The sequence below is a fragment of the Phascolarctos cinereus genome, unplaced genomic scaffold, assembly GCF_003287225.1.
Source record: "Phascolarctos cinereus isolate Bilbo 61053 unplaced genomic scaffold, phaCin_HiC Scaffold_5;HRSCAF=322, whole genome shotgun sequence".
In the NCBI taxonomy this organism is placed as follows: domain Eukaryota; kingdom Metazoa; phylum Chordata; class Mammalia; order Diprotodontia; family Phascolarctidae; genus Phascolarctos; species Phascolarctos cinereus.
Window position 1 is genome coordinate 127,571,145 of NW_027555958.1, and position 21,147 is coordinate 127,592,291.

General features: G+C 36.8%; 1 protein-coding gene across 1 annotated transcript in view; it reads right to left on the bottom strand.

The window, feature by feature from the left end:
- LAMA2 (laminin subunit alpha 2) overlaps positions 1-21,147 on the bottom strand; it is a 790,327-nt gene that overhangs the window by 110,451 nt on the left and 658,729 nt on the right. The window contains exons 38-40 of the mRNA XM_078155150.1: positions 15,878-15,994; positions 14,884-15,047; positions 13,563-13,701 (exon numbers count right to left, since the gene is read on the bottom strand). Of these exons, the coding sequence (XP_078011276.1) occupies positions 13,563-13,701; positions 14,884-15,047; positions 15,878-15,994 (420 nt within the window). The remainder of the gene's footprint in view (positions 1-13,562; positions 13,702-14,883; positions 15,048-15,877; positions 15,995-21,147) is intronic.

Consider the following 21,147-nt stretch of genomic DNA (forward strand, 5'->3'; position numbering starts at 1 on the left):
TTTTCCGGGTCCTGTAGATAAACAGGAGCCAGATTCTATTCAGGGCAAGGGTCAAAGGCGCATCTGAATAAGATCTGAAGGTAAGCTAGGGCTTTCAAGGGGAGATAAGAGCTGGGGTCTGTAGACAATTTGGAGCCAGATTCTCTTTGGGGCAAAGGCAAAAATCTTGCCTTGGGCCCTGCCTCCATCACTACCACCCTCCCCAAGACGGCACACAATCTGATATAGGCTATACATTTACATTCCTATTAAACATATTTTCACATTAGTGATGTTGTAAGTAAAAATTAAAACTAATAGGAGGAACCATCAGAAAGAGGAAACAAAACTCAACAGAAGAGAAAAAAAATAGCAATTCAACTTCCATAGTTTTTTCTTTAGATGTGGATAGCATTTTCCATCACGAGGCCTCTGGAGATGTCTTAGATCCTTGTATTGCTGGAAAGGGTTAAGTTTATCAATATTTGACTATATTATTTTTAATCTTATTTCTGAATATTCCCTTAGAAATTTCTTTCCTGGGAAAAGTGTTCATTATCAGGGATCATCATTAATATTCACAGAAAGTATGGGTTCTAAGAAGATACAGGATGATGTTTTCTAAGAAGAGCAATTTAAAAATCATTGACATGGTCTCTGACCTGCTTCATTTATGCTCTGTTCAGCAAATGACTTATTCTAGAAAACAAGTCTGGCATATTTCCACTATGGTTAATGTGCCAAGAGAATATGCAATTTAGATGATTTCATATTTAAATTCTTCTATATAAAGAAAACTGTTCAAGTATATAGAAGAACACACACACATACATATGCGAGTGATTATCTGCTCTGTTTCTATCAAGGACAGTTCAGAGGAAATTGACTTAAATTTTGGCAGGAAATAGCAAGGCTGAAAGTTAGGAAAAATCACTAAACCATAAGAACTTTTTGACTGAGTTGTGAAAAAATAGGATGCATTTGTCCAATGAGATGGTGGAGTAGCCTTCTCTGGATATTTTAAAGGATATAATTTCTGCGATGATATTGGCTACCAGTTATGATGATCTTTTTCTTAGCCTTCATCCTTTTGACTTTGCGTTGGCTTTTGCCATTTCTGACCACAGGTATTCCCCATGACTTCTTATCCCTTGGTTTCTGTGAGACTACTCTCTCCTAGTAATCTTTGTGCATGTTTGATTGATCCCTCTCAGTCTTCTCAGATTTACCATCGTCTTTCTCCTGCCCTGTATAGCCAGTCATCCCTGATTCTTCATTCCCCTCTATCCCTTATATCCAATCAGGTGCCAAGTTTGTCAGTTATCCCACCCCAAAATGTCTTCCATCCATTCCCCTCTCTCCATGCACATAGCAACCAACATAGACTAATGCAGGAGATTTTTAACTGGTCTTCCCACTTCCAGTCTTTACACTCGAAAATTCAACCTTTACAGGGCCACCAAATAATTTTCCAGTGGGAGAGGTCTGTTACTCCTCTGTTTAGAAACAAACCAACCAACCAACCCAGAACCTGACAACCCTTTTGTAGATTTATATGGTCTCTAGAATAAAACAAGACTTCTCAGCTTAGCATTTAAAGCCTGTCTCTAGATTCTTTTTTTCTAGGCTTATTTTACGTTACTCCTCTTCTTGTCATCTATGTAGATTTTCTCTCAAAATCAGAATTGAAAACCTGCCCCCCCCCAAAAAATATCTTTGCTCAAGCCGTCCCATCCATCTCACTTTTGCCTGATAGAATCTTTAGTTTCCAGGCTTAACTCAGGCGCTAAGATGCAAAGTCTTTCCTGGTTCCTCTCTTTGTTAGTCATCCCTCCTTTATCAGATTTTCTTGTACTTATCTATTTACACATCATATCCCCAGGGAAACACAAGGTTTTCAAAGACAAAAACTTGAGGGTTGGTTTTCTTTTTTTTTTTTTTATCTTTGGCAATGAATTGGAAAAGTACCAAGTATCTGTTTTTAAAGTGTTCTGATGGATTATGTATACATAAAAAGGAGCATTTAAAAGGAGACGACAACTCCCTAAGAAACTCCTCCTTTTCAGATCTTAGTTGCTAGTCTTTCCACCTTTCTGAAATTATCTTATATTTACACATTGTATTCCCCCCCAAAATGTAAGCTCTGTGAAGGCAAGGATTGTTCTGTTTCTACCACATAAATTTTTGCTGAATTGAATTGGAAAAGTGCCACGTGATTGTTTAAAAAGTGATGTGTGGTTTATAAATAAAAAACAGATGCTTGTAAGAAAAGAATAGCACTCTAAGAAATTATACTCGAAAGCAGTTGGAATAGTACAATCCTTTGCCACTGTGTAGTAACCTCTAGAATGGAAGGGAGAGTAAGGTTTGTAGAGTGAAATGAGCAGAACCAAGAGAACGTTATATACAGTAACAGTAATATTGTTTTAAGGACAACTTTGGGCAACTAAAATCATTTTGACTGTTATAAATACTAAAATTAACTATAAATGATCTATGAAGGAAGATGCTGTCTGCATCCAGAGAAAGAACTGATAAATAGAAGTGTGTATAGAATAATTTTACATATATACATATTTATGTCTAACGGTAGCCATGGGTGGAGGGGAAGGGAAGGAAAAACTTTAACATATATATACATATATAGATATATATACACATATATATTAAAAAGGAATAGCATGTACATAACAGATTTGCAGTTTTATGTGCAATCATCTTTTTTTCTGTTCTATGGAAATACTTGTTTCGTTTCTTAAGTTCAGAATTAAATTTTTTAAAAAAGAACTATTTCAAGGAAACTCAAGAGAAGAGGCAAGAAATCCCACACTTCTCTCATGTGTCATTCATTCCTTTTGATATGTGAAGGAAACAAAGTAATTATGAACGAGTTGGTTTTTTGTTTTGTTTTGATCTTTGCTTCTGAGTGTTTAATTTGAGACAAAATCTTGAAGAAAAACAGAAAAAGATCAGGAGAGACTCCGTTTTCCCAGCTGAGGAGATTAGCCTTTTGATGGTTGGGGTAGATGTTAAACGTGACAACCCTTCAGCTTCCCAGACGCTGTCTCCAACTCTCAGGAGTGAGCCAGACTGCCAAGACCAGCACCCGCAGCAGTGCGTGAAGGCCAGGCAGCTGCAGACTAAGGTGGGATCCCAGAATCATTCCTAGGAATATAGATTTAGAGAGGGGATGTCTGAGGGCTTCTAGTGAAACCTCCTCCTTTGATGGATGAGAAGACTGAGGTCCAGGAGATTAAGTACAAGGTCGCTGAGAGTTTATTATTATTTAGAGTGGAGGCATAGCCCATTTAACCTCATTAACTGGTTCTTGAAAACACACTAATTGAAACAAGAAGACAAGTGGCAGTCAGGTTCCATAGAGGTGAGGGTTTTACAATGTAAAGGCCAGGCTTGACTAAATTAGATTAATTTTAGTAGTAGACAGGATTGTGAGCCCTACCAATAAGGAGCTTAATATCCAGTAGGATAAAACACATACACAGATAAATACAAAATAAGGCAGAGTATGATAAGTATAAAATAAGAAACTATCATAGTTAATTGGAGGGAGAGAACATTTCTGATGGAATATTTCATGAGCGTGGGGCTCATTTGTTTTGAATATAGGTAGCCTTTTATCAGGCAGAGATATAGGGGGCATTATGGGTGTAGGATATGGCATGGACAAAGGTACGGAATGTTCTTAGGGAATGGAAGACTATTCAGGACAAACCTTTGATAACTAACCATGGTACTTTGTTGATTTTGGGGCAAGTGGGAGAGTCAGGATTGTATAGTGGATGGGGTGATGAATTTGATGTCAAGCAGATTTGTGTTCCAATCCTGTCTCTGAAAACTAGCTGTGAAACCATGTGCAAGCCACCTGATCTCTTTGAAACTTAGAGGTTTTTTTTTCAACTTTAAAATGGAGACAATAATACCCATAATTTCTGTCTTCATAGGGTTGCTATGAAAAAAAATGAGCTAATACATATTAAGTACTTCACAAACTTTAATAAACTACAACAATATTGGTTATTATAACTGAAGTCACTGGGTCTTGTCTAAATTGAAAGAGAATTGGGGTGGAGGGTAGGGCTTATAGAAAGGTGACTATTACTGGAATGAAGTAAAATGTGTTATTAAGTATGTTAGGCTCGCTTGAGCCTTTCATCACCTGAAGGAGGCCAAAAATCTGGACTGGCCAATCAAAAAAAAGACATTTTGGCTCACTCTGAGTTAACATACCAATAATCCTTTGTGCCAAAGTTCTCCTGCTGTGTCAACAACCACAAGATTGGAATTAGCTGATCAGGAGTATTCTCCTGTTTATGATTGATAAAGATCAGGGGGCTTTGAACTGGACACTGTCTTGATTAATGGCATTCCTCTTGTTATCTTCTTGTTTTATGACCCTCTCTTGTTAAGACACTCTCTTGTTATGACATTCTCTTGTTTTATGAATGCTCAGGGAGGTGGTATGTGGGAGAGATATTTTGGGGACAGAGTGGGCAGGTTTTCATGACAGTAGATATGTATTGGATGAAGGAAGGAGTCAGGGACAACTTTCTGACTATATACACGGGGCACACCTAATGTAAACTTCAATCGACTTGAAAAAAAAAAGGGCTTAATATGCAACTGCTTCATGGGGGACTCAAAACCTTAGTATTCTTTTCAGCAATGTAGGTCTGGCTTTTGAGTATTTGGTGCTGTATGCATTCCTCAGTGCTCAGATAAACTACTGAATTGCAGATGGCAGAGAAGCAATGGTTCACAGGTTTCAGAGGCAGATGCACTTGTCAAATCAATTATGATTTCAGATTATTTTTCCCTTTGGTTTCAGAACCTAGAGAATGAACACGGCACTGCACAGAATTTTAATTTTGATGATTGGAGTTATTTATTAGGAAACAATAATTGTTGTTTGTGGTTTACTTTGGGGACTAAAAGACAAGGCGTGGGTGAAATGCAAAGGGAGAAAGACAGAACTGGTATGAGATGCAGGAATTAGGCCTTGGCTGACACTCATCTTTGCTCATTTGATTGCAATAAGTACTCAGATAATATTTACAAAGGCCTTTATAGACAAAATGTGTTTTAAAAAAACTTCAATATGCTCCCTCTGCCATGTAGCTTACTCAATTTTAAAAAGTAAACAGTAAAGGAGATTGGTTGAAGAGTATATTGTATGAATTCATATCTAAACAAATATATTCTTAATGGTGCCTACTATAACCTATAGTTACCATACACTGAAGATTTTCTGGTACAGTCTCAGTTTCAAGAAAATAAAGTGTACTTTTAATGAGCGTTTTCAAACGGAATGTTCTATCAGGTCAGGCCTCAATGTTTGATTTGGAAAATATTATCACTGTAATTATGCCCAATTTTAAACTGTACTAAATAGCATTTTGACCAAAAGTGGGTATTTTAGATATGCTTTTTAATCTTAATGTAAAAACCCAAAAAGCAAAAAAGAAAAGGGAGACAATAAAAAAATCATCACAATTTATCATTGTAGTCTTCTTTAAAAGACCAAAAAAGCATCATTTAAGAAAAGGATTATGATTATGTAAAAATTCTCGTTGTCATATGCCTATTTAATTAATAATAAATGATTAATAATAATAATAATAAATAATGATTAACAGTCTCAGCATTGTGCTAAGCTTCCTGGGAAAATCAAGAGGGGAAGTTCTGGTCCCTGTCCTGAAGATCACAATTTTGGTATTTGTAACCCTATCACATAGTGTCTGGTACATAGTAGATGTTTAATAAGTTCTTGCTGACAGGTTACTAGGGGGTAAAAATAAGCATCTATGAAAAAAAAACACTTTGTGGAGCTTGATATGAGTGTAATAATAATAATAATTATTATTATTATTATTATTATTTTTTGCTTTTAGGCAATTGGGGTTAAGTGACTTGCCCAGGGTCACACAGCTAGTAAGTGTCAAGTGTTTGGTCTGAGGCCAGATTTGAACTCAGGTCCTCCTGACTTCAGGGCTGGTGCTCTATCCACTGCACCACCTAGCTGCCCATGAGTGTAATAATTCTTGAGAGGAACAGAGAAGACAATGTGGGCTAGAATAGTTGGAGGAGGTTTCATATAGGAAGTGAGAACTAAGCTGGGTATTAAAGACTGGAGGACAGCTAGGTGGCTCAGTGGATAGAGCGCTGGGCCTGAAATCAGGAAGACTCATCTTCTTGAGTTCAAATCTGGCCTCAGACTCTTACTAGCTGCGTGACTCTGCAAGTCACTTGACTCTGTTTGCCTCAGTTTCTTCATCTATAAAATGGGCTGGAGAAGGAAATGGCAAACCACTCCAGTATCTTTGCCAAGAAAACCCTTAATGGGGTCAAAAAGAGTCAGATGTAACTGAAAGGGAAGGATTTCACACCGACCTTAAGGCACGTACTCTTCCCCTTACCCAGTCTTAAAAAGCAAATTCTCTGTCTTACTACTTTAGAGCTACAACAGCTAGGCAGCAGATTGATTGAAGCACTGGACTTGGAGTCAGCAAGAACTGAGTTCACATACTGCTTCATAGACTTCCTGGCTATGTGATCCCCATAAGTCATTTAACATAATTTCCTATACATAAAATAGGAATAATAAATAGCATCCATTTTGCAAGGCTGTTGCAAGAACTATGTGAGATAAAATAAGCAAAGTATTTTGCAAACCTTAGATGACTTACTAAGTCAAGTCAACAAGCATGAAGCGCTAACTAAATATGGGCCAGGCACTGTGTTACCTACTGGGGGACACCATGAAAAGCAAAAACGGCCCCTGACCTCAAGGAACTCACAATCTAATTATTTTTATTAATACAACTACCTATTTTCTTTTTCCTTTCCTCCAAATCCTCCTATTCAGAACGTAGTGACAATGATCATAAAGGTTTCTAAATCTTGCCATATTAGGATCAATTGAGGGAAATGGAGATGCTCAATCCAGAGGGGGGAAAAAGGCTAGAGGGCAGTCTTTTATAACTGTCTTCAAATGTTTTGAAGGGCTGTCACATGGAAGAATTGGGCTTGTTTTTCTTGTTTGCAGAAGGAAGAAATAGCAGCAATGGGTGGGAGCTAAACCAGCAGATTTAGTCTTGATATAAAGAAACAAAAATAAAAAAGAATAAACCTTCCTATCAATCAGAGCTATCTAAAAACGGGCTGACAAGGAGTAGGTTCCTTCTCAGTAGAGAGGGTGTCAGGATGTGATTGGATGACCACTGACTTGTTGGGTAGGCCACACAAGTTGGATCAGATGCCCTCTAAGGCCCCTCCTCACCCTCAGGTTCTGAGATTCTGTGACTTAACACTGCATGCAACCTCCATGCCTTTTTGCTCTTTTCTCTAACTATTTAATTAATTATCATTCTTCTCACTCACATTTCCCCTTCAGTTTCATTTGTGGCTGTATACCTGTACACATAAGTAGGGAGTCATGTGAATAAAGGGGAAAAAAGATGCTCCTTTGGAAGTGCTATCTCAATTATGCTTTGGAGTCATTCTTGTTATTCATTTGCCTCTCCTGTGGTTTTTCCTATTTTATTTCCTTTTTCTCTCTCAAATGATCTATTCTAACCTTTCCCCTTCTCTATATGGAAATTGGATGCTTTATTGCCTGTCTAATCTATGTCTTCTTCTATCACACTATAATTGCCTACATTGTTTCTTGACTACTGTTCATCTCTTCTGATTCACTTAATACACACTCTTCTTTGTCTGCGCCATACTCAAAGGATTAGAGTCCTTTTTTCATTGTTCAGCTTTTGAACATGAGATCTTTAATTCCCCATACATCTGTGTTTATCTGTAGCTCTAATCACAATACGAACTTCTACATTATGGGATTTCAGTTTTACCTAGGTAATAGCTCTATTTTATTCTTATCAAGTATAATTTTTCAACATATATAACTACATAATGACATTAAAAGCAAAATTAAAAAATAAAAAAGTGTAAATTGCATTTTTCTTGCATATGTATATTGTAATGGCCATTCTTATAAATCCACTGAACTCGGAGGAAATATTCTATCTACTTTGTGGTCCATTAAAAAACAAATTGCTTCCTTTGGTATCTCCATTAGCTTTATTCAGGTATTTAAATATTTTTCATCTGCAAAATGGGGATAATACAATTGTCTCTTCTTGGAAAGAAAAAAATTAGTATGAACCAAGTTTTAATTGAGTTGATAATGTTTATTTCTTCTCTTCATTCATTTCAACAAATGCTTACTACTAGAGGCTGCTATATGCAAGGCCTATATGGGTAGGCAAGAAGCTTCTAAATTTTCTCTCTGCAATTTTTCATATTCCTTTTGTCTACAGAATAACTTTGGTGAGAGAAATAGACAGACAGAAAAAGAGAGAGAAACAGACACACACACAAAGACAGAGACAGATACACACAGAGAGATAAAGACAGAGAGAGAGAGCAAGACACTCAGAGACAGAGAGACAGAATAGCCTTTTGTGCTAAGTAGCAAAATTAATTTTGGTTGATGATTGAATCAACTTCTCCTCTAGTTTGTAATGAACTGTTTCATTCATTTATTCATCCATTTAATTTAACATGTTTCAAAGCAGCAGAGGTAACATGCAAGACTCTTCAGTCACTCCAGCTGAAGCACTTTGTTAAAGAACTGGGACTGATAACGTTGATTACAGAATGTGATCAAAACACTTTTGTAATGGTTCAGTCAGTGACCTTATTGACATAGCCACAGACAGAGTACAGTTAGAACATCCATGTAGGATTCTGAAAGAACACTAAAAGTTTTTAACTGAATTATAAGCTCCCAATTAGATTTTAATTTCCTTCAGGGGATGGATTCTATCGCCTAGTTCCTCTGTATTCTGCCTTTCCCCATCCCTACTCTCACCAATGCCTACCTAATACATGCTGAATACACACTCGGTACTCAAGAAATAATTGTGTTTTGTTCAATTTACATGATACAGGGAACTTTTTGATCTCTTATGATGCTGAATATACAAGTATCTGGAACAAAGTATTTAGAGCCTCTTTTTCTTGTGTGGATTGGAATGAATGCTCATTACAGAGAAATTTGAAGCAACAGAATTTTGAAGAATGGCCAGTCAAGCTTGTGCTACTAGCTGCAGTGACCAGAAGTTTCAAGTCCACACAAAACCAGGAGCTCATTTAGAGGCAAGAATTAATATCTCATTTTAGAATTTAAATAGCTAAATAAGAGATGATATATATAAAGAAACTTAGAGGGATGAAGTATTAGGCTAGGCATGAGATTCAGACTGGCATACAAAGCTTAAAATAGGTGACAGGGGTGGGGAAGCTGCAGCCTCGAGCTCCTAAAGTCCTAAAGTTTGGATTAAGTCAAAAGGCCACACTTGAGGACCTAGAGGGCCATATATAGCTCAAGGCCACAGGTTCCCTACCCCTGGATTTAGGAAGATGTTTATAATGATGCATGTTGCAACTGTCTAATCATGTGAAGATCAACAAAAATGTCAAAAAGTCGGAGATTTTGACTCATTCAAACAAATGATTAACTGTTAGACTGATGGCCACAGAATTAACTTTAGAAAAAGAAAGAGACTTATCCTGAAAGAATGTTTGAACAGTGAGAAGTTTCTGCAGAGACTTCACTGTATCATACAACACAGTGGTTATTTTAAACTTTTTCATATCTTTCCTCAAACTTCCCATGAAACCTGAGCTGATGATCCTGTTTCATACAACAACAACAGAGGCTACTCATTAAGAGCTTTCTCTTTTCCCCTGCTCTTCATCTTACATCAGTCTGAGGCATCTTCCTTTACTATTTCCCCTTCATCCTTGTCTCAAATGAAGAAATGGCCCTTCTCTTTGCTAAGACCAGTCTACATGCACCATAGGTCCCCTCTCCTCCTATTGTCTTCAGAAGTTTCACCTCACTATAATTGTGACTCTCTCACTAATCTTCACTATCCTATCTACTGGCTGACTTGGTGCTACTTACAAACACACCTATATCTCTCTCATTCTTAAAAATCTCTCACTCGATCTGTTTATTCCTACTGGCTACCATTATAATATGTCTTCCCCTTAAACTTTATTAAACTTGAGAAACTTACCCACAATAGGTTTGTTGCCATTGGTCAGTTTTCAGTTGTATCTCTGTATGACCCAGTTTGGGGTTTTCTTGGCAAAAATACTGCAGCGGTTTGCCATTTCCTTTTCCAGCTCATTTTATAGATGAGGAAACTGAGGCAAATAGGCTTAAGTGACTTGCCCAGGGTCACACAGTTCGTAAGTGTCTGAGGTCAGATTTGAACTCAGGTCTTCCTGACTCCGGGCCTGGCACTCTATCCACTGCACAACCCAGCTGTCCACCACACTTGTTTTTAAAGCCTCAGCAATGTGGTTTCTGACATCATCATTCCACTTTCCATTTGTTAATTTTGATTAGTGACACATCACCTTATCTTTTTAACTGTAGATTTCTTCAGTCTATCCTCCACAGAGCTAACAAAGTCATTTTCCTTAAGTACAGATCTGACCATGTCAATACCCTAGTCTATAAGCTCCAGTGTCTCCTAATTACTTCTGCAGCAAAGATAACTCTCTTGTCACTTGAAGCTTTTCATAATCTATCAGCAACCTGTCTCTCCAACCTTATCACTTCACTGTTCATCTGCAGTTCTGATTGGTCTCAGTGTCCCTGAAGATGTCACCATCCCAGATATCCCTTGGTGTCCTCCCCACCCCCATCAGCTTTCTTTTGTGTATTGTCTTTCCCCTTAGATTGTAAACTCCCTGAGGGAAAGGACTGTCTTTCTTTTTCTGATTTGTTCATCAGTGCTTAGCATAGTACCTGGGATATACTAGACACTATCAATCTCTCAGTTGCCAAATATAATGACATCTTCTCAATTCTCATCGTTCTTGACCTCTCTGAAGTCTTTGACACTATGGATCACCATCTCCTCCTGGATACTCTCTTTTCTCTAGTCTATTTGTTTATGAGTGTATGGAGAGAGAAAGAGAGAAAGAGAGAGAGAGAGAGAGACAGAGACAGAGACAGAGAGAGAGAGAGACACACACACACACAGAGCATGCTCTTGTCTACTTGTCCTTTTATTGTCTGTCCATTTCTCAGTCTCCAATGCTGGATTTTCTCCTTGTCATGCCCAATAACCATGTCCCTCAAGACTTTCTTCTGGGCTCTCTTTTCTTTTCTCTCTATCCTATCTCACTTGATGATCTCATCAGCTCCCATAGGTTCAATTATTACACCTATGTAGATGACTCGCAGATTTAGATATCTAGCCCTAGTCTCTCCCTGAGCTTCAGTCATACCTCACTGCCTTTTGAACATCTCTAACTAGACAGGGCCTCAAATTCAACAAGTTCAAATCAGAACTCATTATATTTTCCCCAAAATTACCCCATTATTATCAAGGTTACCACCATCCTTCTAGTTACATTGGCTTGTCACCTTGGTGTCATCCTTAACTCCTTACTCATACTTACTTTACATACTGAATCTCTTGAAATATGCTGTCATTTCTACCTTTAAAACATCTTTCCTCCTATTCTCTTCTCTCGCACTTGCCACCACCCTAATATATTTGCTAAGCACTTCATGCCCAGATTATTGAGATAGATATCTAATTGGCCTCATTAAAATATGTATTCTCTATTTTATACCTCATGTATCCTCTCTATTCTATCTTTCACTCAGCTGCCAAAGTGATTTTCTTATAGCATAGGTCTAACCATGTCACTTCATTACTCAGTAAACTCCAGTGGTCTATTAACCTAAAGAATCAAATAGAAATTCTTGTTTAACTCCTAAATCTCTTTGTCATCTGAATCCTTTCTACCTTTCTAGATTTCTTATAATTTAAATACCTCTACACACTCTAAGATCCAGCTACAGTGGGTAACTAATTGTTGTTGTTGTTAAACTAGGTATGAAAAGTCTTGATAAGTTTGTAAAGAATTAAAGCCATTGGATGAAACAAAAAGATGCTACATAGGAAGTATATTGGGAACTGTCTTGAAACTCATCATTCAAGTCACGGACTAGACTAGAAGAGAAAGCTTCAGCCAACCCTCAGAGACAGAATGCTTGGGGATGAGGTAGAGAGAAAGACAAGAAAACCTCTATCTCCTCCCCACTTCTTTAGCCAGAGGAAGACCTTGTGAACTTAGAAAGTTTGGAAGATTTAGAAGATCTGGGACTTATTGGTAGAGTGAACAATAACTGATAGCACCATCTATATAGGAGGCACCCAAGACAGACTATTTACAAATAGAAATGACTACTTCAAGACCTAAGGAACCCAGCAGAAAGCTACTACATATATATATATGTGTGTGTGTGTGTGTGTGTGTGTGTATATTTATCTCTATCTATCTATCAATCTATCTGTAAAATAAAAACTTAATGAGATTTCTACAAAGGGAGAAATGGATTTCCAATAAGCAGGAGCCATTATAATTATACCTTTGTTACATATACTCTCTAATCTTGAGCCCACTTACCTATGGACTCTATATGTATCTGTTGGAGAGTATGCCCCTAGTTCTGGGGGATGTTTGGTACCAACCATTGTTACTATGCCATCTTAGTAAATATCTATTTATAGGAGCAAATCATGTCTGTCTGATATCAATTGATAATCAATGGGGAAGCACAGCAGTGGGGGTTCATGAACAATTATATTAGAACTGTTCCTTTGCCCTCTACCCAACTCCTTAAGGTTATAGCTAAGCTCTGATTAGTGCAAAAAACAAATCCCATGAAATGGTAGCATACATTCAAATTTTCATGATTTTAAGTTATCATTATGTAAAATATGGTAATTGGTTTCAGTGAAATGGAAATACTCACTGCAAATTTGAATAATATGTCTACTTCAGGGGATTCATTATTCACACCAGTTGAGGCCTGGCTTTATTCTTAAGGGGGAAAATAGTAGCTGAGCTGTAGGGATCCAGCTTGCCAGTATGAATAGGGTTTTGGGAGAGTAGCCCCAGAGTTTGTGTTATAGAAGCATTAATGGAATAAGTATATAGCTTCTCAGAATGACTTCTTTGAAATGACAAAAATTTTTTGGATGTATAATGTCTGGTATGGTGGTTTAAAAAACTTTCTTCCTTTGAGTGTTATACTTTTTATGATATTGATTTCCTGTGACTACTAGAGAGACTGTTGTTTCCCAAGTAACCTTTCTCACCATCTGCATATGAAATCAATGATGTCATTGCTGTCATGATATCATTGATGATGTCATATGTTACACTATTCTTTATCTCTTTCTCCTCTTTGACCCAACAGCCCATTCAGGGAGGCATATGAGAGAGTTAAAAGTAGTAATAATAGAGGGCCATCTAGGGCCCAACTTTGTCCAGCAGGTAGAAAAGAATAGTTTAGACAACATGCACAATACTCAGTGATTACCTCTCCTTTCATGTAAAAACCAGAGCATTGAGGAAATACAACTTCAGTTTGTTATCCTACACAAGCAATTCACTTAATTCTTTTAAAATTATAGCTTATTTAAACTTGAGGTATTTTGCATAGATGCTGATTTTCTTACCAGTTGTGTGGCTTCGTTCGCATGACCTTTGGCTTCCTTGGCAACCCTTTCAGCTTCATCAATGTAGTCTTTGATGTTGCTGTAAGCTTTGAAGGCTGCAGTAGCATTGAAGGAGATGTTTTTAGCTTCTTCGAGGATTCTATTTGAATGGCCCCAGGTGGCAATCAAAAAGAAAATAGTTACTGAGTAGAATGTTTATCATAGCGCTTTTAATTGGTCTTTGCTAATAAGCATTAATTACTGAAATTCCAAATCATGGGGAGAGGTATATATTTAAGTTAAATCCATTATCAAAATTTCAAGCTATAACACATCATCTTACATACACCAGCTTTGAATCCCTTTAAAAATACTTCAAAATAGAATCTTCTTATTAAACAACTGTCTTAACATATATGGGATCAGAGTATGTGGCATGTAATACAACCTGGATTAGATTTTAGGTCATAGATGAAGCACACTGGTTTTAATGCAAAAGAAATTTATTTGTTAAAATGTTTTCCTCATATTATAAGCCAAGTGACACAATTAAGGGCTGGATGGAGCTCTGGTGATGACACCAGGAAGACCTGTGCTCAAGCCCCACCTCTGACACCTCTGACCTCTGTGATGCTAGGCCAGTCAGTTAGTCTCCCAGGGCTCCTGGAGACTTCCTAAGACTACAAATTTCAGAGAGGCTACCAATCTGCATTGGTAGAAGAGGTTTCTCTATCTGGGAGTTTCCTATACCAATGAAATTACTTGCTGTCCCTATTGCTAATACAAGAGAAATAAGTAATCTGCTCAGTGTCTTCCAAATAGTAGATACCTCAAAAATTTGTTTTTATTGATTTGAAAAAAATGCCATGGGACTGGATAGTACTTCTTTCCACTGAAAATCCCCAAGCTACTCTTTATCACTCAATGTCTCTCTATATGGTCACATATCAAAAGCCACACTTTAAAACATATACTACCATACAACCGCAAAAAGAAAACTGACTTGCGTAAGGATATGTAATTTTTATTATTTTAAATGGTAATAAGACAGCTACTGTGCTTTCTATGCTGAGAAAAAAAAGATCTTTTTCTAAATTTAGCCAAAGGCTATGTATACTCCCTACCCAAACCCAATTTGCATCTACTTTCAACGGAGACTTTTGATGCTGCTCCATACGGCTTTGTCCAAGCCTGACTAATTAGGCACCACAGCAAGGATACGTGGCTTGTATGCTCATAATTACAGCAATCAAACTTTGAAAGCAACTTTCTGCTCTTTCCATCAGGCAAGTCATCTGAGAACAATAAATGTACTAGAAATCCCCAGCAATGGCCCACATACCCATCTAGCACTGCAGATGATTCATTCAGCTGAGCTGCATGGTCTTCAGCCTGTAACACCTTCTCTGGAAGTCTTCTATCTTTAATTTCTTGGGACAGATCATCTATTTTGTCCTTAAGTTCCTCAGATGTTGCTGGCAACTTTTTCTGCATGTCCTTAACAAACTGTTATGAAGATGAGAGGAGAGGAGAAACTTTAAGCAACTTAAGTCCAAACAAAATCTCTCATTTACTAATAAAATACTAATCTACTACTACTACTACTATAATACTCTCTAATATATAATAATATACTTTCTTTACTAATAATACACTGTCTTTACTAATCATATACTCTCATTTACTAATAAAATTTACTAATAAAATTACCTTTAGTTAAATGTCAATTGACCTCATGGAGTAAAAAGGCAACAGAGTGTTAAAGCACTAATTTAATGAAATAAATTCGGAAATGAATAAAGCAAATTTCCACAAAAAATTTAACTCTCAAAAGGATGGTGTTATTTATTTGTAAAGGATACATGTATGGAAATTTGAGACTCTACATTTACATATATGTGATATACTGCATGATATTTAGCTAGATAAGGCTTTGCTTATATTTCTCCTCAATGCCATGTATGACACAAAATACAGCTTATAAACATCATATTTTAAATAAGATATATCCCTTGCCTGTGTGGAAGAGAAGATCTAGACTGCATGTGTGTGTGCATGTACATGTGTGTGCAGTCTTATGTGAAAACTTTCAAGTTTAGTAGGATAGCAATGCCATGTCTTACAAGTGAGGACCATAAATATTGTATCATTTGGATTAATATTGAACATGACTTTTATGTTTATGAAGGAAAAAAACAGACACTGAATTTCTTTGAGCTATCATCAGGCCAATATGTATATAAGTACAGAATATAACTTCCTATTGATGTTTACTAGAACTTGTACCAGTCTTATGATATGTTTGAAAATCTGTTTGAGTGTTATAGAATACTCACATCTATCACAGAGTTGATTTCATCAGCAAGATGGTTGGCTTCATCAAGTATGTCATTGCCCTCTTTTAATGTTTTCTCAGTTTCTTGTTTCCCACTTTCAACAGCTTGTCTCTTTTTCTATGATAAAATCAAAAGGAAATACCAAAATGTCAACTGCCTAGAGTAAAGGTGACATCAACGAGTGTATCACTATTTCTTCTTTTTTTTCCCCCTGAGATTTTTCTACAAGAGTTAGAAACACACACATTCCTGATGTGGCTACTATCCATCCATTGCTGTACCACCTTGGCAATTTTCCCTCCTCATGCTGAGATAATCAGAATTAGGAGAATCTCAGAGTTGGTAGATACCTCAGAGATCATCTAGTCCAGCTAATTAATATTGAATAATAATCCTTTCTACAATGTACCCTCTGAGTGGTCATCCAGCTTCTACTTGAATCATCTCAGTAATGGAGAGCTCATCACTAGTTCAAATTATGTAAATGATCAAAAATTCTGCATTACTTGCTAAGGGTTTAGACTTTAGCCAAGTTGTAGCATGGGATAATAGAAAGAGTTATTGAGTTGAAATGAGGAAATGTGGGCTTCCAAAGTGACTCAGTTACCCATTGGAACTGGGCCATGGAATTTTGTTACTCTGGATCTGTTTTCTAATCATTAAAATGTAGTAAAAAGGAGCAAATTCAATCAGATGATCTTGAAAGTTCACTCCACTTTTAATTACCTCTATTTTACTACTCAATTCTTTAAAAAATATATAAGTACTGATCATGTTTTATAGTGAATTACACAGGTACTATAAAGTGTGAATGACTTACTAGATCCATTTCAAAATGTGAGTAGAAATACTGTGTACTAAGCTTGCCATGTCTCATCAGAGGCATTGTGCAGCAATCGTGTCTTACGGTGGAGGCTATATTGATGTACATTTGTGGGGGATGTTGTAGAGCAGATTATTGCCAAGACACACATCGAACCAGATGCCTTATGAAGCCTCTTCCAACTCCGACATTTTTATGGTGCTAACATGATACTTTCATTCTATCTGGTGCATAGTTTTGACTGCCTTTTTTCTTGTTTTATACCCAATTCAAGTTTTCCCTTTCATTTTTCTATTTGTGGGTTTAACTGTAATCAACATTATTTTGAGCCCCTGCCATCCATATCTGAATACAGGGCATCTCCAGTCTTAGAATAGTTTTAAGCCTTACAATTAATAGTCTTTATAATAATAATTAAAAATAACAATTTATTATTTATAATAAATAATGGTAACAAAGTTAATAACTTAAAACGGCATTAAGACTTTTGGAATCTCCTGGATTACATGATTATTGTCTTGTTAGTAATGGCCTGACATTACAGAATGTAAGATCCTTGAGGGTAAGTATGTTTCTTTTTTGTCTTTATAACCTCAGTTCTTAGAATATGGTTAACACTTGCTAAATGTACTTGGATTAAATGATTGCTGATTGAATAACAGGGAGTATTCTATTGTTTTCTATATACTCCACTGATCTCATAGGTGTGGGTAATCCTGCCAGGAATACAGATTGTATTCCATCCATGTCTACTCATCCTTTGTGACTCTTGTCCATTCCCCACCTCTCCACACACATAAATTCAACAGAAGGGACACACCCAATGTGCCAGGGACATTCCTCATATTCTCTTTACATGACATGGATAGCAATATGAGCTGTCCATTGCTTTTCTTTAACTTGGACTTTATGATGGACCTTCTTCATGACAATGGTGAGTAATGTTGGTGAGCATGTCTCCCTGTCTTTCTTGATATTAATAATCACAGGGTCATTGAACAAAGTTCACTTTAGATATTCTTCAAATCAACAGCCCAAAGAAGGTACTCTGAATCATTTATACAACTTTGCACAGGGATATAGCTGCCTTAGGAATCAATTCAAGGATAATGGGAAATTGCTTCTTTACCCACTAGCTCAGCTGTTTGTTGGGGGAATGGGAGAAGAACAATGGTGACCGTAAAAAGCTAGGTAAGGGTCACTCATAAGCCATAGGACTGCTGGAAGAAGAGACAAGTGGTGTTATAGTACATAATAGTGCTACTATGATGCATATACACTGTTATACCAGAATTTCTTACTTCAACTGTGAGATTCAGTGTGGGACTCAGATAATGTCTCCATAGCAGCCCAGGAATAGTTTCCCTCTGAATTTTTCAGGGAAATCTCATCAGACACATATAGAATGCATTTCTGGAACCTATAAGGATACCCCTTCTGCCTTCTCTAATCACTCTTTTTTTTTTAAGGCTATTCCTAGAGGACTTCAGTTCAATTCCATCAACTGATTTGAATTGAATTCTAAAAAACTGAATCGAGATTTAGACCTAGAAATATTCTTAGGGATTAACCTCATTATTTTGTAGATGAACGAACTGCGGCCCTAAAAGAGTTAAATGATTACTCACACGGTTAGCTCACATAGTTAGCCTGTGGTAGAGCCAGGATTTGAACCAAGAAACTGTACTATGGCTGCAAATATAGTGCTTTTCTTACATGCCATACTACACGAACTATGCACAAAACATTGCTAGTCAAAGTCCACTCCATTCAACCTCCTTCCACAGTGTATCCTCTCCCCTCCCACCTCCATTCCCTAACAATGTAGGGTCTGTGGGAATAGTCCATGTATAATCGCTATGATGATCGATATGTAATCCGGGTGTGCTGGAACCAGCTGTATTGGAGCTGATTGTTAAATTTTCAGTGTGAGCACTTATATGTCAAAACTGGCTATAAGTCAGGGCTTGATTTATTGTTTGTTGATTGTCTAGACTTAAGAAAAAATGTTAATAATACAGATTAAAATTTAAAAAATGAGTGTGCATATATTTCCCTCTTTTTTTTCCTCACCCAGCCTGGTTGTTAAACATTTAGCTGCACATTCCTGTATTGCTCTATAAACATTGCTTAGAGCTCAGCAAGAGTGCAATAGAAGGTTTAGGGAATAAAGTCATCTCTAGACTGGGGGCCTGGTGACTGCAGGCTAATAATAATAACTGGCATTTATATTGTGCTTTAAGTCTTGCAAAGTGCTCTGTGTCCATTATCTCATTTGAGCCTTACAACACCTCTATATGTAGCCTTTCTGAGATTGTGCCTAAGGGAACTCATTTTCATATTTTCCAGTCTCTTCTCTTACTTTGTGTTGAAAATACTTTCTACTTATCCTATTCATATGCTGTATGGTACTTGGGAGTTTAACAATTAATTCTTCTAAATATAGTTAGTTGTGTTAGAGTGAACCACAGTCATTTAGAATATTATAAAATTTTAAGAGTGAGGATTATAACCATCTGGGTGTTAGACACAATGTCACAGAGATTATGGTCTCTTTACACAATAATGAGCCAGGCTTCAACAGAAGTTCTAAATGAGTCACCTCTGAGATCTGCATTAACTTTTTAAAATAGGTTATTTTTATTACTTTAAAGTAAAAAAAATGCACTGACTGGATTGTACCCTAGTGTAGATTCTAAAGGTGACTAAATCACAGCTTAGGCATTGGCAGAATCTATCTTGAAATACAGGACCAAGAAGGATTTGAAAATCTATGGATGTGTTTGATCCATCTTATTTCTCTACTCAAAAACCTTCAGCAGCTATTGCCTTGCCAAGGGAATAAACCATAAAGTTCTCATGCTGCTCAAGGACCTCAAAAATCTCTCAACCAACTCATCTTTCTATCCACATTTCATTCTATTCTCCTTTGTATATTCTATTTTACAGGCAAACTGAACTAGTCACCATTTTGTCCCCTCTCTCATATCTATGCCTTTTTTTATATCCTATCTGGAATGGACTTCCTTTTCATTTTGGTCTACTGAAACTGCTCTCACCTTCCTTTAAGGCTCAACTCAGGTGGTACTTTCTTTAGAAGGGGCCTTCCTTGATCCTTCCACTCTGCATAGGTGAAAGTGAGCTTTACCTCCACAAATTTCTCGTAGAACTCTGCTGAGACCTCTCATTTGTACTTATATAATACTTACTTGCATCACAGTTATTTATGTAGAGGAAACATGGTGGGGGAAGAATTGGAAGGGACTTCTATCAAGAACACTTAAAGACCCAGTAAGAAGACCTGAGTTTGAGTCCTAACTTTACTACTTGGCAGTTCAAGGTGATTACTATCTGTTCCTTCATTTCTATCACTCCTGCCACAAGTACCACTGTTTGTGATCTTTGAAAAAATCATGGTGAACCTTCATCTTAAGTTGGAGACTTAAGATGGTTAAGCACTGCTTCAATTTGAAAATATACATATATATATATATATATATATATATAGGATTGAGTCTTTAAACTATAGGTTGATTGGCTTGACTTCTATTCCTAGCAAAATTCTGAAACATATAATTAAAGTGATAACATAAATATTTCAAAGAGGAAGTAATGATCACTAGAAGACAGCATAATTTTTATCACAACCAATCCTGTGTTCTTTTCGGCCACAGTAAAATCCAAACATTTGACATTCTTGATTTTCAGCAAGGCATTTGACAAAGTCTCTAATGCTATCTCAAATGGCAAGATGTAAGCTAGATGGAAGTCAGCAGAAATGGAACTAATTGAGTGGTATGGAAAAAAATACTTTATTATTTATCATTTGCTGATATTGTTTGAACCTAGCTTTATGTAGCTAGAAAATGTCTAGCCCTAAAGCTTACTTAGAGGTCAGGCTGAGCTTAGAGACACTCTCAGGGGAAGCTAGATAGGCTTCAGGGATGCTTGGATTCCACCCAGGTCTTAGGTCTACCTAATGTTTGTGTTTGGGGTTCCTCAAATTTGAATGTTTATCCTTACATCTTAATCTATCTTAATTTGAGTGCTTATGTTTACTTATATAGATCTCAATGGATCTTGTCTAGGATTGCCCCCTCTGCAATCTTATATTTAACTAGTTCTACTTGCAGTTAGTGTTGGTACTCTTGTTTGAACTCTACATACTATACTGTAAACTTCACAGAGACTGGACAAGGAGCCATAATTTCTTCTGGTTCTCTCATTTATCAAATACCAAATACATTTCTTTCAAAAATGATTTCAAATTTTGGGGTTCGTTTTCATCACCAGCAATGGCTGGACACAGAGAGTAGTTATCAACTGGAAACATTGTGGAAAGTATTACTCTTTAGTACTGGTTGAAAGAGATGACACCTTCTTAGCTCCCTTTAAAATGTGAGATTCTGTGATAGTGGCAGATACAAGGCATACAGAGGAATATTTT